General features: G+C 46.9%; 1 protein-coding gene across 1 annotated transcript in view; it reads left to right on the plus strand.

The window, feature by feature from the left end:
• Jarid2 (jumonji and AT-rich interaction domain containing 2) overlaps positions 1 to 16186 on the plus strand; it is a 218842-nt gene that overhangs the window by 126399 nt on the left and 76257 nt on the right. Inside the window, exon 3 of the mRNA XM_026384570.2 lies at positions 4579 to 4720. Within this exon, the coding sequence (XP_026240355.1) occupies positions 4579 to 4720 (142 nt within the window). The remainder of the gene's footprint in view (positions 1 to 4578; positions 4721 to 16186) is intronic.

Raw genomic sequence — 16186 nt, forward strand, 5'->3', positions numbered from 1 at the left:
GAGGGTCCTACACCAACCCAGAGGCGGCTTTTTCTTATGATTTTCTTTCCAACTCTGAAGTGTCGCATGCGCATACACGTGCACGCGTGCACGCACACACACATGCACACACACACTTGCGCGCGCGCGCCACTGAGAAATTGCTGCTGAAAATGAAAGCTCTTTGGATGCTTGTCTGTTTAATATGTAATGTGATACCTTGTCTCTCAGTGACAGGGTGACAGACGGCACTGGCTCTGTAACACCAAATCACCTTTTGTGCAAGTCTTCTACAACAAAGCCAAATGCATGGACTCTGCCTATTATGCTAATAAGTTTGGTGTGCTCCAGATGTTTGAGGGGCACTGGGACAGCTTCAAAGCCCTCCCTGTTTCCCTTTCTCTTTAACCCTTCTTTCATTGTTCCTGTTGGTGGAGGAGAGGCATTGGCTTTCCCTTTGGTTCTGTGTTCTCTCGAATGGGAAACTGGTGGGGGAGACCGATGACCCTGATTTATCTAAAACATTATAAAGTTATAAGGACTGGAGTTCCTTCTGTCTGAATGTTGGGGTTCTGAATCTAGGGTTCTCACCGACTGCTTTGCAGGTTCCTTAGCAGACTCCCTCTGGCCCGGTTCTCACCTGCTTCCCACCTGGTTCATGTCAGGGAGCCGTGCACACCAGCCTGCAGCCCTTTTTGCTGCTCTAGACTCCACTAGAAGCTTGTTGGGTCACGTGTGCTCCTGCACCTCGGAAGCCTTTTCATTTGCGCTGATCTGGGAGACTGGGCGAATGGCTCCTGCACCCACAGAGCCCTTGGTGACCAGCTTCTGTTGCGTTTGTTTTCCTGGGGGTTTGTCCACGCGCCGTGATATGGTGGCCAAGTGGAGACTGAGCCTTTACACGGTGCTCCTGTCCGCTGATGGTGTCTAGCAGGGGTTGCAGGCACAGTCCCCAAGCTGTCTTTACCACAGCAGTTTGAAATTTTCAGCTCATATTTATGGCTTTTGTGAAACACAATAGACATGGTTTAATTTAAGTTCAACCTACTGAATATTAATAGAGGCGAACAAATGCTAATGTGAGGAGGCCGGGTCTTGGGGCCCCCAGTTTCCTCTCTTTAACCTCCTTTCCCTGGTGGAGGTTTGTGTTGGCTGCAGAAGGGCTTCTGAAAAATAAGACGGTGTGAATGCATGAGGGAGAGGGTCCATCTTCATTATTTCTTGTTGACTAAAAATAATTAGTAAAGATTGGTGGCAGGGCTGCGTTGGAAAGAGGCGGTGGCGTGTGCCAGCTCTGTGCTGTCACGGGGCTGTTCTGCCCTGGGGCAGCCTGCTGCAGCCTGCTGACCTGTCTCTCCTCGTGGGGCAGGCTGTGCAGTTTGGTTTAAAACATTCAGAATGAAGTGAGAATTGTGAGAAAGGGGAGGAGTGAGTTTTGGGGTGGGGGAGCTCTGGTGGGTCCACTCTGTAGACAGTCTTGCTAAAAATACATGTGAATTTGTTCTGTGCCCTTGTCTACAGAATGGGAGTGCACAAATCAAAAAAGTTGATCTGTTGGAATGGAGTCAATCCTGCTGGACAAAGCTATGGTCCTTTGATTTGCATAGCAGGCAATTAATTCCCTGTGTCTGGGCCCCATTTTCTGAATCTGAAGAGCGAGTCTGATGCAGACAACAACCCATGTGTGTCTCTTCTGGTTTGGGTGTTCACTCATTGTTTGCCCTTGGAAAGGGGGAAGGCCTGGCGAGCTCTGAGACACTGGTCTAAGGGCAGGGGACAATGGAGCCATTACTTTTCTTTCTGTTTAATGCGGCTCAATCATGCCTTCAGCTCAGAGCCACCTCGTCCCTTTCACCTCACATGATGCTCACAATGAAGTCAGCCACAATTCCCGTTTTTTTTTTTTTTTCCACTTGAAATTTCTTAATGTAGTTTTCCTGAATTTGTGCCTGGAGCGTTGATATTGGGGTGGGGGTGCATTGTAAGTCTTTGTGACACTTGGGCTTTTTAGAGGAGGATGTTTTCCCCACCCCTTTTTCTTGAATCCATCTTCTTCCTATCACCTGCCTCCTAGTACCTTGGCACGTTTTGTAAGCCAGCCTCTCAAAGGCTGGGTGCTCCCCACTGGGCTGTGTCGAGGACACCCCCAGAGCGTGCTGTGATGCAGTGCAGGGTCATCGTTGCCTGGGTTGAGCTCAAGCTTGCCTGCAGGTAAGCAGTGGCCCGAGGCACCCAGCTGCTTTCTGACTGAGGTGGACTCTGCAGTCACCGAGGTTCTCGGGGCATGACGAGGTGGGCCCTCCAGGGGACTCTGATACATGGGTCAGTCAGAGAAGCCTGTGCTCTTTGCCTGCCTGCTGAGATGATGGTCGTGAGAAGGGCACGAGCGCGGAATCAGTCAGGCCAATGCACTCACGTTAGTCTATGACGCACCCCTTATACGCCCAGGCTGGGAGCCTTCCTCTACCTGTCCTTCCTTAGTTTCTCATGATCTAGATCCAGGGTAACAAGAGCCCCCTCCTCGTCCTCCAGCTTTCCCCCTTTCCACCATGTTCTTGAGTTCAAGCAAATCCCAACCTGGCGTTCTTGTCCCGTGGGGCTGGCTGGCTGTGCTGGCTTACCCACTAGCCTGCCGGTCCCTGGCTTCTTGTGGGGTACGCCCAACATTTCTTCTTGCATGTAGTACTAATGTGTCACCTAGCGCACCGGCAGCCTGTGCTCTTGGTTTCTCTCTGACTGGAATTGGATCTTGTTACGCCCGTGTGCCTGGTGCCCTGGCAGCACAGAGGGTGCTAACAAGACGAGGAATTTCACCCCCCCCCCCCCACACACACACACCGTGCACCTTCCCTGCTGTATTCACCTTTATGGTCATACACACTCTGGAAATCTCAAAAGTGCAGGGAAGAATCCGCTTGTGTGGAAGGTGCACACACACCCCACGTGTGTGGGGGTTGTGCATTATGTCCCTTGGTCTGTTCTCAGTGCCTGTAGCCTGCGCTCCCCCTGTCACGTGCCTCCTCTGCCTCAGCATTGGTTCTGGCATCCTGCTGAGTGCAGAGAGGTTATTTTAACCACTTTTGTAATTTTAGTTTTCCAGAGCCAAATTCAAAGAAATTGAAACAAGAAGGTAAAATTAATTTTAATGTATTTGACAGAATTGCATATGTCGGAAATGTTTCTACAATTGATAGAAAATTAATGAAATGCTTCCTTCAGTTTTTTCATTCAAGTTAAGCAAAATTTAAACTCTGTTACCCTAGTCACATTAGCCTTGTTGCAAGTCTCCCAGTGAGACATGGATATTCACCTCTGAAATGCAGCCTGTGTCTGTCCTTGGATCTTCAGATTTCTATGCCCTGTGCATCTTTTTTTATTGAGGCGGGGGGACCTCACAGTGCAGACTCCCTGCATTTCCTCTTTATTTGGGAAGTTTGTGTTCATTTCCATCCTGATGGTAGTCCTGGCCCTTAATGAGCTTATTTACTACCTTGTGCTATATTTCCAACCTTATATTATTACTCATGCCTTGAAGATGATGTGAAGGCAACTGGGAAAGTCCCTGTGCCAGGGCTTTGTCACAATGTGTACTATGTTCTTTCAGAAGGTAACACTGTAACTATACATAGTGTAAAAGATTTCTTAACAGTAATCACTCTAAAGGGGATTGAATCCAAGAGATTTAATACAGGGATTGAGAGGGTCAAATCAGGGAGCTACCTGTTACGCTTGGTTGGCGAAACTGCAGGTACAGTGGTGGGCATTGCTGCTGCCGCCCAGCTCCTCATGTCCATCAAACTGATTGCTGGGCAGTTGCTGTGGGACACTGCTGTAGTAGAAGCTTCTCGTTGATAGAATCTACACTGCATCCACAGACGAAAAGGAATCCAAATGTTAGCAAAACAAGTCTTTCCTTCAGCTGGTAACCACTAGTGTGGACTTCCTGCTTGTTAAAATAGATCATATCCCTTATTGAATAGCTGCTTCTAGAGTGTTCCTCCCTAGGCCCTTTCTTCATTTTTTTTTTTTTTTTTTTTTGTTCATAGAAGCACATGTGGGTATCAAGACTCCCAGTTTCACGTGGTACAGTATATCAAGAATCCTTGTCCTTTTGAGACTGAACTAATGGTCACAGAGCGAAGGTAGTGTTAGGATGTCAGTATTTCTGAACCTTTAGCACCTCAAAATAAATAAACCAGTTTAATTGGATAATAAGTGATGCTCCTTTCTTTTTTCTACCCTCTAGCCACAAAAGATGCAAACCTATACTTTAGGGTTTTTTGTTTGTTTTTTAATGCATCTGTTATTTGATCTCAAATTTCTGTTGAGATTTCTTCATGTTGAAATCACTTCCCTGTTTGGCCTTTCAAAATTGAGCGGTCTGAAGTAGGGTGATTTTTCTTTTTCTTTTTCTTTCTTTCTTTCTTTTTTTTTTTTTTTTTTTTAAACTCTGACCCTTCAAAAGGGGTGTGTACTGGGAACCCCCTTCTGCCCCCGTGGTGTCTGTCCTTCCTTACCAGCCTGCACAGGGTGAACTGCGATAAAGTGCTGCTTCCTGATGTGATGTATCTAAGTGTTTGTCCCTTTTCTCACCTGTAGGGCTCCTTGGTAATGACCAGACTAAGGGATTAGGACCAGCGTCAGAACAGTCAGAGAATGAGAAGGACGATGCATCCCAGGTGTCCTCGACTAGCAACGATGTTAGTTCTTCAGATTTTGAAGAAGGGCCGTCGAGGAAAAGGTTAGTACCCAAGGCTGAAAGTATCCGTATGTTAACCACAGCAGGACCTACCAGTGCAGGCTCCCGTTTTGGCCACACGGGAACAAGCGTGGGCCCCCCGACACAATCTCTCGATTTTCCCAGAGGTCTCAGAGTGCAGTATTGTCCAGCTATAATTAAAATTGAATAAACAAAGGGTGGTGGACTGAATAAAAAGTGTTTCTGCCCGAGAGTCGACCTAGAGTTGCCAGCTGTCATAACCCTGGTCGTACACGTTTCTTCCCATCATCTCATCAGCGATGAGTGTAACGGACACGGTCTTTAGAGAAAGATGTTTCTAAAAACTTGACAATGAAATGTCATGTGTTTGAAATATATCTTTGTCAAGAAAGTACAAATTACAGTGTGTACATTTTTAATACATTGGAGTTTAAACAAATTGGTAGCTGTGGATGTTTCTTTGAACTTGCCAGCAATTATTTTTATAGAACTTTAAGAGATAAGGAAGTCAGAGCTGGTAGTTTCACGAGAGTTTGTGGTTTCAAGGTCAGTGGCAGTAAGAATGGTTTTAAATGGGTGTTTCAAAACCCTGTTGGTGTCACACCTGGTACATGTCTTGCTATTTCCTCTTCCCCCTTTTAGAATTTATATCTCATTTCTTTCCTTTTCTGTTCTCACATGATGTTCTGCTGGATTACCTTCTTCATGACTTAGTTGGTGAGATTGGGGAAAAGAAGAAAAATTCCCTTAGTCTGATCTCTGACACATCCTGCAGGGTTATAGTTAACTTTTTGGAAATAATGTAGATGCGTATGCCTAACAAACAGCTGAGTATAGTGGAAAATGAAGAGGAAAGACGATTAACCGTGTGTGTTTAATGGTTTTGAGGTCTGGGATTTTAGATGTTGAGCTCAGATTCTCAGTTTGTTTTCATCCATCCTGGACCATCTGTCCCATCTTCTTTCCTCTCACTCCTCGACACTGTGCCTTAGAAGATAACATTAGGTTGGTATTGGAAGGCTCTGCCAGTGTGCATGTTACTCTATTCAGATCCATTTGGCTGAGTGTCTTGGTGATGGACCTATTGTATTATGCATACTCCATAAGAAACTTCCTGCTTGCTCCGATTTTAAAGGTGAACCGATTTGAAAGATGAATCACCAGGAGAGGATTCCAGGGATGTGTAAAACAGTCACATCAATAAATGTTGGAATGCATGATATTATTATCCATTCCCCCCCCCCCCCACCTGTGGATGTTCATGCATCTGACACCACCCTTGATTCCCACCTTGAGGACAGAAGCCTGTAAGGTGGTGTTGGCTGTGACAGCACCTCCTCCTGTGGCTCTGACTGAGCCTTGACCTTGCCCTGGCTGGGACCCTGTGGCTGTGGGGCTGCAATGACCAGGGTTGGTGGGCCTCATCCTCTTGGACTGGTCTCTAGCTCCTAGTGCCTCTCTCAGATGGGAGTGCTGCCCTTGAAAGGCCCTGGTGTGTTATCTGGCAGCTCAGGACAAAGTCATCATTGCACCTGAAATCCCCAGGGCAACAGAAAAGAGAAAGCTTTCTTCAGGGTTAGCTTGAGGAAGGCAGCAACCCCAGCTCTCCTGGGACATTGAGTGTGGCAAATGTCTTCTCTGCCATTCTGAGCTAGAAATTGACCACGGCACATGTTTCGAGTAATGGTGCACCTGACTAGTGAGACCCCTTGGGGATGTGATGTGGGTTGAGGTTGGACAGGGTCACTGGAGCTCCAGGCTGGGCCTCGGCCTTCACATCCTGCACAGAGGTGGTGGTGTTGAGACACGGGTTCCTCACAGTGTCATTGGGTCACACAGAGGACTTGAACAGCATCTCATAGTTCCAGGCTGCGAAGGAGTCGCTTGCTTTGCCCCTCCTGGGTGTCGGGAATGAACCTGTCCCTAAAGCAGAGGGTGGCTTGGAACCTGCGTTCCTGGGGAGCCTGAGTCCTCTCTGTTGCGCTGCCACTGAGGATGAGAAGTGGAGCCCAGGGACACGATTTCAAGTGGTTATTTTGCAGTCGATGACATTGTTTTCTTTTGGATCTTCAATTGCTTAGACAGTCTGTAGATGAAGGAAGAGCATGTTTTAAGTTCCATTATTTTCATTCTCTTTTTGGAACTTAGAATTTCTGGGAGGAAAGGGTGAATCCTAAAAATACAGGGTCATAATTTTGTATTTACTTTGGGAAAAAGTTTTTTTTTTTTTTTTTTTTTAAGATCTTTCTTTTAGGATGATATGAATCGCTGGCTCTTTGTGTACTGCCGATTCACTCCTGTGCACACTATAGGTGCAGGGTTCTGGGATCACTACTTTATGTGTGTTGTGGATGTTAGGACAGCAAGAACAAATCTATGTTGCTGACTTTCTTCAAGACTCGGGCCAGCCTCAGTGCCGCCGACCCCATCTTAATTTCCAGGCCACAGGTTGAAGCAGTAGAATTCAGAGTTTGGCATTTTCCCTGAGTTTCTGATTCTTATTTTAATTCGGGGAGCCAGGGGTGGGGCGAGCTCAGAACATTCAGGAGTGACTGTTTACCTAGCTGGTAAAAGGTCATCATGTGATGAAATTAGTTTTTGTAAAAGAACTGACCATGGTCTAGATGGACAGCCCAGCCAAAGACAAAAAGCAAGAGGCCTGGCTAGTGGGCACTTGGCTCACTTCGAAGGCTGATTATGTGTTTCCCCTGCCCCTGAATTCTAAGTAATATTGTTTTTTTTTTAAATATTATTAGTAGTTGTTAGACCTTTTTAAAAATTTATTTATATGCAGTGCTTGAACCCAGTGCCTCACACATGCTAGGCAAGTGCTCTATCCCTGAGCTACAACCTCAGCCCCTGAATATTAGTCTAAAAATTATTATTTGGTACCAGGCATTGAACTCAGGGGCACTAAAGCACGGAGCTACATCCCCAGCCCTTTTTATATATTATTTATTTATTTATTTATTCATTCATTCATTTATTTATTTATTTATTTATAGTTGCAGATGAACACAGTAGCTTCATTTTGTTTATTTTTATGTGGTGCTGAGGATAGAATCCAGTGCCTCCTTAGTGCAAGGCAAGCGCTTTACCACTGAGCCACAACCCCAGCCCCATTATTTATTTTTTATATGATACCGAGGATCAAATGTGGTGCCTCACTTGTGCTAGGCAAGCTCTACCGCTGAGTATAATCCCAGCCCACCCTTTTTCAGCTTTACACACTTAAAATCAGACCTTCCAACTCAGACACCTGAGTACCTGGTCTGGAAAGCCTGTGCTTCCCCAGAGAGGTCAGAAATGAGTGGAGAGGGAAAGAGCCTTTGGTGTGGAGCTGGGCTAGAGGAAAGCGGGTAGATCCCACCTCTGGAAGTGGGCGTTACCCAATGGGAGTGGGCTGCCTTCTTGTTCCTTTGTAATACTACCATTTACCTTTTATGGATGGAATGGTCTATCAAATGGCTTTCTTCAATAGAAACCAGGGTTCAGGGCATGCTCCCTGTAGGAACGGGAGACTGTGTAGAAACTGTGTCTTGTTGAGCTGTTGAGGGCCTTGCCAACTTGCTGAAGCTGGCTTTGAACTTGCAGTACTACTGTCTCAGCCTCCTGAGCTCCTGGGATTACAGGTCACTGTGGCTCTTCACTTGTATACCATGGGCCAGGTCATGTGCCATTTCTGGGTCTGTTTCCTCATCTGTAAAATGTGTCTAATGAAAGAAACCATGTAATGATGGTTGTTGACATGAATGATTTTTTAAGAGAATGAGGGTGCATTACAAGTATTCACATATTAGATAATATCAGTAGCTGTCGTATTTGATACGTGAATTTCTACGTGTATGCATGTCACCAGAGGCTTCTCAAACTTGTTTTAGAGGGTTTTTGATTTATACAGATTGTGATTTATCTTTTCTCCATGGTGCCCCATCATAGCAGTCTGTAGGTGGATGGAAAAGTGTGGGCACCTGCTTCCTCTTGAAATTACTGAGGCACAGGAAGGACCTTGTGGTGAATGGTGTGAATTTCCTCCTCGGAGGTTAGTGCAACGTGGTATTTGCTTGCATAGAGAAAGTATGAGTGAGGCAAGGTTGACTGCGAACACAGGGTGTTGGTGAGCAGATTGCATTGGGGTGTTCATGCATTAGTCATGGCTTCACCTCAGGGATAGGCCCCAAGTGCCTATGGCCAAGGGCCTTGTGTATGCTAGGGACGTCCTGTACCAGTGAGCTCGCTCGCTCGCTCGCTCTCTCTCTCTCTCTCTCTCTCTCCCCCTCCCCCTCCCCCTCCCCCTCCCTCTCTCTCCCTCTCCCTCTCTCCCTCCCTCTCCCTCCCTCTCCCTCCCTCTCCCTCCCTCTCCCTCCCTCTCTCTCCCTCTCTCCCTCTTCCTCCCTCCCTCCCTCCCTCCCCCCCCACTCACTCACACATAACTCTCACAGACACACACACACTCTCAGAGACACAGACACACAGACAGACCCACAGTGCCTCTGTGGGGATAGATAGAGCTGCTCTATTTGAGTTAGTGTAGTGTGAACCTTACGAAATTCAGGCATAATTAGTCCCATTCTAGTAGGTTGAATGTGATGTAAGCAGTTTTTAAATTTGTATGATGTCATATCTGAGCACAGTTTAGCTTCTGGATGAGAATGCATGCCGATATTGGTGAGAAATTGCCTAGGCTTTTTAAAAGGTGTTCTGTCCGTAGCTTTATTGTCTGCAAGACTATGTTCCTTATTCCTTTTATGTGATATAAACAACTTTCCTACCTTTAAGCTTGGAAGGAAGGCGGGTGCAAATGTATGAGGGTTGTTGACAGCATTATATGATGTTCTGTGAGTGCTGCAATAAGTTGGTGTTATTCAGAGTATCATTAAGAATTGAGAATTCAAAGTCTTAAATAAATTTAGCATCTCTTTTAACAAAGTGCATTAGTAGTACTGTTCATTATTAAATGTGTTCACTTTGGTTGCCAACGAACAAATGACAGATATATTACTATTAACGTTTGATTTTGGTGTAGAAATCTCCAGTGGCTAAGCTATTCTAAAACATTATAGCCTTGCATATTTTTTTTCAAAGTGAGAATAAATTCTTATAATTTAAGATTTTACAGGCAACATGACTAAAACATACCTTGGATGATGTATAAGGCAAAAAGACAATTGGGAAATAATATCTCTAAGTCACAGAAAATAATTGGAAGTAAATAGAAAATACATGTGGATATGTTTACCACAGCTTGCCATTTTTCTTTGCCTTGCTAGTTTCAATTTCTGGTGTGCATACATCCCTTCCCCTTGGCTATAGATTTAGATCTTCCTCTGGTTTTTATTTTTCTTGAAAGATTTTAACATTTCTAATATAGACTTATTGGTGATGGATGAGTGAATCTTGTATGTATAAAAGTCTTTATTTCACCCTTTAACCACTTCAGTTATGATTTTGTACAGTCATTGGATTTTTAAAGAAAATCATCTTCAGGTTTTGAAAGACATTTTTGCTGGGTATAGAATTCCAGGTTAAAAGTGATCAATGACACCACTTCATTGCCTTCTGGTGTGTAGTTCCTGACCAGGAATCCTTGCTGTCGTTCTCGGTCACTTTACCAAGTGTCTCCCCCCTCACTTTGGGAACTCCTTTTGGAATAGATGACTAGTAGTCTTTGCTTCTTGTGTTTGAAGTTTACTGGTTATATTATGATTTGTCTGAAGAGTTCACCCGTTCTGGAAAAATTTGAGCCATTGTTTCTTAAAATCATTTTGTGTTTCCTTCCCCTCTTCGAGTCTCCCTGCCTGTCTTCTCACAGGTCTGTGCATGAACAGTGATTGAGGGTGCCAGGTAGACCCCTTTGTGGAGACCTAAAGTGCAGCCCAGTCTTCTATCAGGAAGGGGCGTGGAGGTTCCGGTTGAGACCTGGGACGGGAAGTGGAGGTTCTGGCTGAGTCCTGGGAAGGGTGCAGCAGTACTCTGTTGGGTGGAGCTGTGTGAATCCAGAGTCCAGGATTAAAAGAGTTTAACATAATAGAAGGGAGGTGTTGGAACTGCAGGTGGGAGTGGTTTATTGGTACAGCACTGGGGGCAGGATGTTCCTGGGTGATAGGAGGGGCAGGCTGGGAGTTGAGGCTCTCCTGTGTGGCAGGGCAGTGGGGACTGCTTTCTTTCCACCCCCGACCTGTGCCTCTCTAGTCAAGGCAGAGACAGGTTGTTGCTACCAAGATCAGGCTGAGAAGTGCCTCTGGACTTGAACCCACCTTGGGCTATGCACCGTATCCCACCTGTATGGGAAAGCTACAATGCAGGCTCCGGGGACACAGGTCACTTCTTGCCTCCGTCCTTGCTGACTGCTGTCCTCTCTTTCCTTGGGGCCACTGTGGAGAGTTCATGGGCCAGCGCCTGCCATGGTGATGATACTTTACCTGTCCCTTTGCAAGTTCGCCGGCTTTGGCTGAAGTCTTGTTTTCTCCAGGAGCTTCTCCTCCTTGAGGAAGCTTTCTGTCACTCTGCTCTTTCCTAAGTGGTCAGGTGTGTCCTGCTCCTGGACACTGGACTATGTTGATATTAATGGTAGTGCACAGCACTTCACAGTGTGCCAGCCGCTGTTCTCAATCTGGTATGTATATGAACTCAAGTGGTTCCCAGTGAACTCCTGGGAGACGGGTCATCTCCCCATCCCCACCTTGCCCTATTTATAGATGAGGAAACGGGGCACAGAGGACCTCTCTATATGTAGGAACTCTCTTAGGCAAAGACTTAGCAAGTGGTTTTTGTTGACCTGAGTAGAGCAGGGAAGGCCCCCTCCCTCCCAGGTCTTCTCCCTCCCAGTACTGGTGACTGAGCCCCAAGCTACTTCACCATGACCTACAGGTGTGTGCCATTGTCCCTGCTCCCACAGTGTCTGGATGACAGGGAGGTGGAACATTTGCCTCTCCAGTTTTTTCTGTGGCCTAAGAGCTCTGGAGCCTGAGTTAAAGTGACCTCAGGTTGTGACCACCAGGGCAGATGGAATACTCCTGGAGTCATCTAAACGGATGCCATAGGCTGCTACGCACCTCGATGGAAAAATCATCGATTCAGCCCAATTTCATGATATAGACGAGCAAAAGCATGGAGTTCCACACTGTGGTTTAGTGTCAGCCCGTTGGAGACTCCCCATGTGATGAGGTAGGAGGGTAAGAGCTTTGCCAGGTGTGTAGGGGAAGGCTGACCTTCCCACTGGATTAACCCCATGGCCAAGGCAGTGCACTCTGGATGAAAGGCCAGGCACGGCCACTGCCCCCCTCCCAGCCCCCAGCCTTGGGAGTGCTCAGTACCATGTTCTCGTATAGAAGGGGGACCAGGACCTCACCAGGTGCTGGCCTGTCCTCCTCCAGTTGTTGTTAATTTACAGTAGGAAACTGACATGTGCCAGTACGAAGAGAGGAGAAAGCTAGTGTGTGGACAGAATCGAGGGGCTTGGGAAAGGTCTGGGCAGGTCATGGCATCCTCAGGTGGCTGTGCCACCCCCCCCACCCCCCCACCCCCAGGGTGGGTGTCAGGAGAGTGTAGGCCTGGCCGACTCTTCCTTTGTCCCTGCTTGCTCTTCTTGGCAAGTCACTTCTCGGGTTTCCCCAACAGAGCACCGTGCTGCCAGTGAGCTGCAGGCTTCTCGGCTAAACAGCACAGAAAGCCAGGCCAGTGTGGGGGGTCTGGAGCCCGGTGGAGCTGGATGCCGGGGTCGTGCTCAGCACTGTGAGCATTTGAGTACTGGGCATTTTGCCTGTGGGAGGAGACACGGGCTGCCCTCGACTTGCAGGGCAGGATGAGTGGGGGGGGGCGGGGGGAGGTTGTGCCCTTGTGATCTTGGGGTGGGTTTTGTGCTTCTCTGATGGCCTGCTTCTTCTGGGAGGTCAGACTCCTTCAGTGTCCTGCTGGCTTCACTGGAGGGCTGGGACAGGGCAGCGGTGTGGACTCCACCCACCTGGTGAACTTGGAGGCAGAGTTCCTCCGTATTTTGAAAGGACACACCTGGTTGTCACAGGGGAGGAAGAAATTGGGACCCAGTGTAGCCTTCTCTCTGGGGATCTGGGGGTTTACATGCCATTTTTTTTTTTTTAAGAGAGTTTTTTTTAGAGGGAGAGAGAGAATTTTTATTATTTATTTTTTAGTTCTCGGCGGACACAACATCTTTGTTGGTATGTGGTGCTGAGGATCGAACCCGGGCCGCACGCATACCAGGCGAGCGCGCTACCGCTTGAGCCACATCCCCAGCCCTACATGCCATGTTTGAAGCCCACTTTGGGAGTCATTTGCAGTGGCAGCGGGGTGTGCCCAAGATCTCCTCGCCTTCCCTGGGAACAGGAAATGACACTGTTGCAGGGCCAGAGGGGCTGCTGTCAGCTGGCAGGCCCAGATGGCCTTTAGAAGGAAGTATAGTAACCTGCCTCCACATGGGGAGGATCGGTGTGCTTTCACCCCCTCCCTCCTGGTGTAGGAGGTGCCTGCGCAGCAGTGACTGAATGGGCCTGGAGCTTTGGCTGCCTTCACTCACTGCAGGGACAGAGCTCCAGGAGGGTTCCTCACCATGGGCAGTGAAGAACCAATGCCCAAATTTGCTTCCCCCCCACTTTCCTCCATTTAACCAAAACAAAGAAATGATTTAAACCTAAGAGGGAGTTGGGGGACTGTGCGGTTTGAAAGCTCTCACTGCTGTTCTACGGCTGTGATCAAAAGCACCCTGGCTCTGTCCAGAGTTTTCATGAAGTTTCCGTTTTTAGATCCATTTTAGATCCTGGGCAAGCTTGAGATGCTGCCATACTTAAGTAATTTGTAATCCAGGACTGTATCTTTTGGCACCTTTCCTAGCTGGGTACCGTTTGTTTGGACTTATTCCCTTTTCAGCGGTGTGCAGAACATTTTCATTGGTGAAACTGAGGTCCTCTTTCCTTTAGAAGTTCCTCTTTCCTCTTTCTGCTCTCCCTCTGGAGAGGCTCTGCAGGTACTCAGTGTAAACACAAACCATACTGCTGTCCTAATCGGGTGCTAGGCTCACGGAAGGGGTGGAATACACGGGACCTGCCTTAAAATGGGTTTCCCATGTGGGTAAAACATTGGCAGAGATATTTTTAATTTAATGAGTCACTATTTGTTGCTAAGGACACATTTTTAGACTCTTGCGGGAATGCATGTCCAGGCCCACGATTTGCTTAAAGTTCCTGGGAAACAGACTTTTGCTACGTTTGTGGAAGGAAAATGGTTAGAACTTCATTTGTGGCAGGATAGGTACTGCCGAGGCCATTTCCTTTTTCTGGTGCCTCAGATCAGATTGCAAGGATATCACTTCTACCTCCCATGCAAATTAGGGTCTCGCATGCTTTGTGGTTGCCATGGAAACTGCTGGGTACCAGTTTCTTTCTCCTCTTTCACAGCTCTTCTCAGTCTTTTAAATATGAACGTCTGTCACGTGTTTTTGTCCTCCTTGCCTTTATAAACCCCCAGTGGACAAATCCAATCACCACCCTGATCTTGATCTCTCTTGAGGAGTGCTAGACCCTCCTGGAAATCTTTTTTTTTTTTTTTTTTTTTTTTTAGTCCCTGAACCTTGAGCATGAACACATTGACATTCCCATGGAAGACAGTAGGTGCTGGATTTGTGAGGGTTTGAGTCACCTGGATTGTGGAGGTGCCAGGCATTAGTGTCACGTGTAGTGTGCACGTGTGTTTATGTGGGGAGTTGTCGCTGGCACCTCACTCGGCTGCTTAGTTAACAGCCCTGCAGTGTAAGACTAGGCTCTTACCAGTGTTTTGCTGCTGTCCCTGTGGCCTCCTTGTTGGGGAATGGCTGGAAGGAGAAGACGGCAACTAAAACAACTTTTCAGGAGTGGGCTTGGTCCATTTCTGCCATTTAGACAGTCGAGAGGAGACCACAGTAATACATGGTGCCCCTCCCAGAGCAAGGGGATACCAGGCAAAACTACTTCCCCTTTGCTTTGGGTTCAATGGCTTTTATTTGCAAAGCCAAAATCTTCTAGATCGACCTCCTAGATGCCTAGACAGATCCACCCTCCTGTCTTAAAGCTCATCTTAACAGAGTTGGCTTGAGTCGGCATCATCAGTACAGACTTCTGTATGTGTGTCTGGGTGCCGAGGGGTGTAAGTGGTCATTATGGGCCAGTCATGCCCACCTGGCTCTCAGACTTTCAGGGTGGTCCTCAGCCTCTAGCTGGATGGGGCAGTCCTGTTACCTTTGCATCCTCCATGTGTGGCAGAGAACCTGCTGTGCAGTAAACATTTGTACATTACTAAGAATAAGCTCATTCTGAGTTGCTAAATAAAGGAAAGGAAATCCTTGTGAAGGAGCCGTCATATGCCAGAAGCAAATGATCCTGTTTAGAATAGTCCACATCTTTCTCCTTTCTGTCATAGGGGGAAGGGGTGTGTGTGTAATCTTAACTGCACTTGTTTTGTGCTGAAGGGTCAGGAACCAACTGAGCAGGTAGGTGCTCTTGGAGTTGTGTGTTATAAGGAGCTCTTCCTCTTCCCCCTCCCCTCCTTCCCTCCTTCCTTCCCTCCCCCTCCCCCCTCCCCCCTCCTCCTTGTGCCAAGCCTGCACACCAGTGCAGTGCTCCACATCTGCGTATGCAGAAACCAGAATGTAAGTTTCATTTTGCCCCTGTGCACATATGATGAGGATTTAAGGAAAGCTGCCTAGTTTTACTGCAGGGGTGAAGGTGAGGCCAGTGAGCTGCCATCAGCCTCCCTTAGTGCTTCTGGAGAAGAAGGACACTTTCCTGCCTCAAGGTGCTGGGCTGGAACCTAAGGCTGACTTTGCTCTCTTAAAAATTTCAAAACATTTAGTCCACGCATCCAAGTCCATGATGGGAAATGCTCTCTTGTGATGATAGTGATGAATGGATAGGACTTTTTTCTATTTTCTCATTTTCTTTGGTTTTCTAGTGGTATGTGGCCAAACTTTGGCTTATTTGTATTCATGGAGTTTGGTGTTTGGAGAGAGATTTGTGAAGTTTAAGTAGGTATATATAACTACTCTTGGAAAATTTTAGTTATGCAGAATCAAACTCTTTGCCCCGTCCCCCCTAAACATACACACACAATTGAGCTCAGAAGCACTCAATCGCTGATTCACATCCCAGCCCTTCTTATTTTGAGTCAGGGTCTCGCTAAGGCTTGGCAAGTCTCCTGCCTCAGCCTCTGGAGTCTCTGGGATTACAGGCATGCACCACCACACCCAACTCCTGTCAATATATTTAAAATGTAGAGAGTGAAAACATTTAAAAAGGAAAACAAAAGCCATGTTTTAAATTTGATTACCAGCCTATTACGTGTACTTGGTTTTAGATCATATGGTGAAATAAGTGTAGGCCTTTTGAGACATTGCCCTTTATATGAAGTACTGTTTTATTGAGTATGTAACAGTTTAATAGGCCAGGTGTGGTACCAATCAAGCCAGTTGTTTGCTGGTAATAGAATTCTTCTTAAAAATTC

The sequence above is a fragment of the Urocitellus parryii genome, chromosome 8 (assembly GCF_045843805.1).
Source record: "Urocitellus parryii isolate mUroPar1 chromosome 8, mUroPar1.hap1, whole genome shotgun sequence".
Taxonomy (NCBI): Eukaryota; Metazoa; Chordata; class Mammalia; order Rodentia; family Sciuridae; genus Urocitellus; species Urocitellus parryii.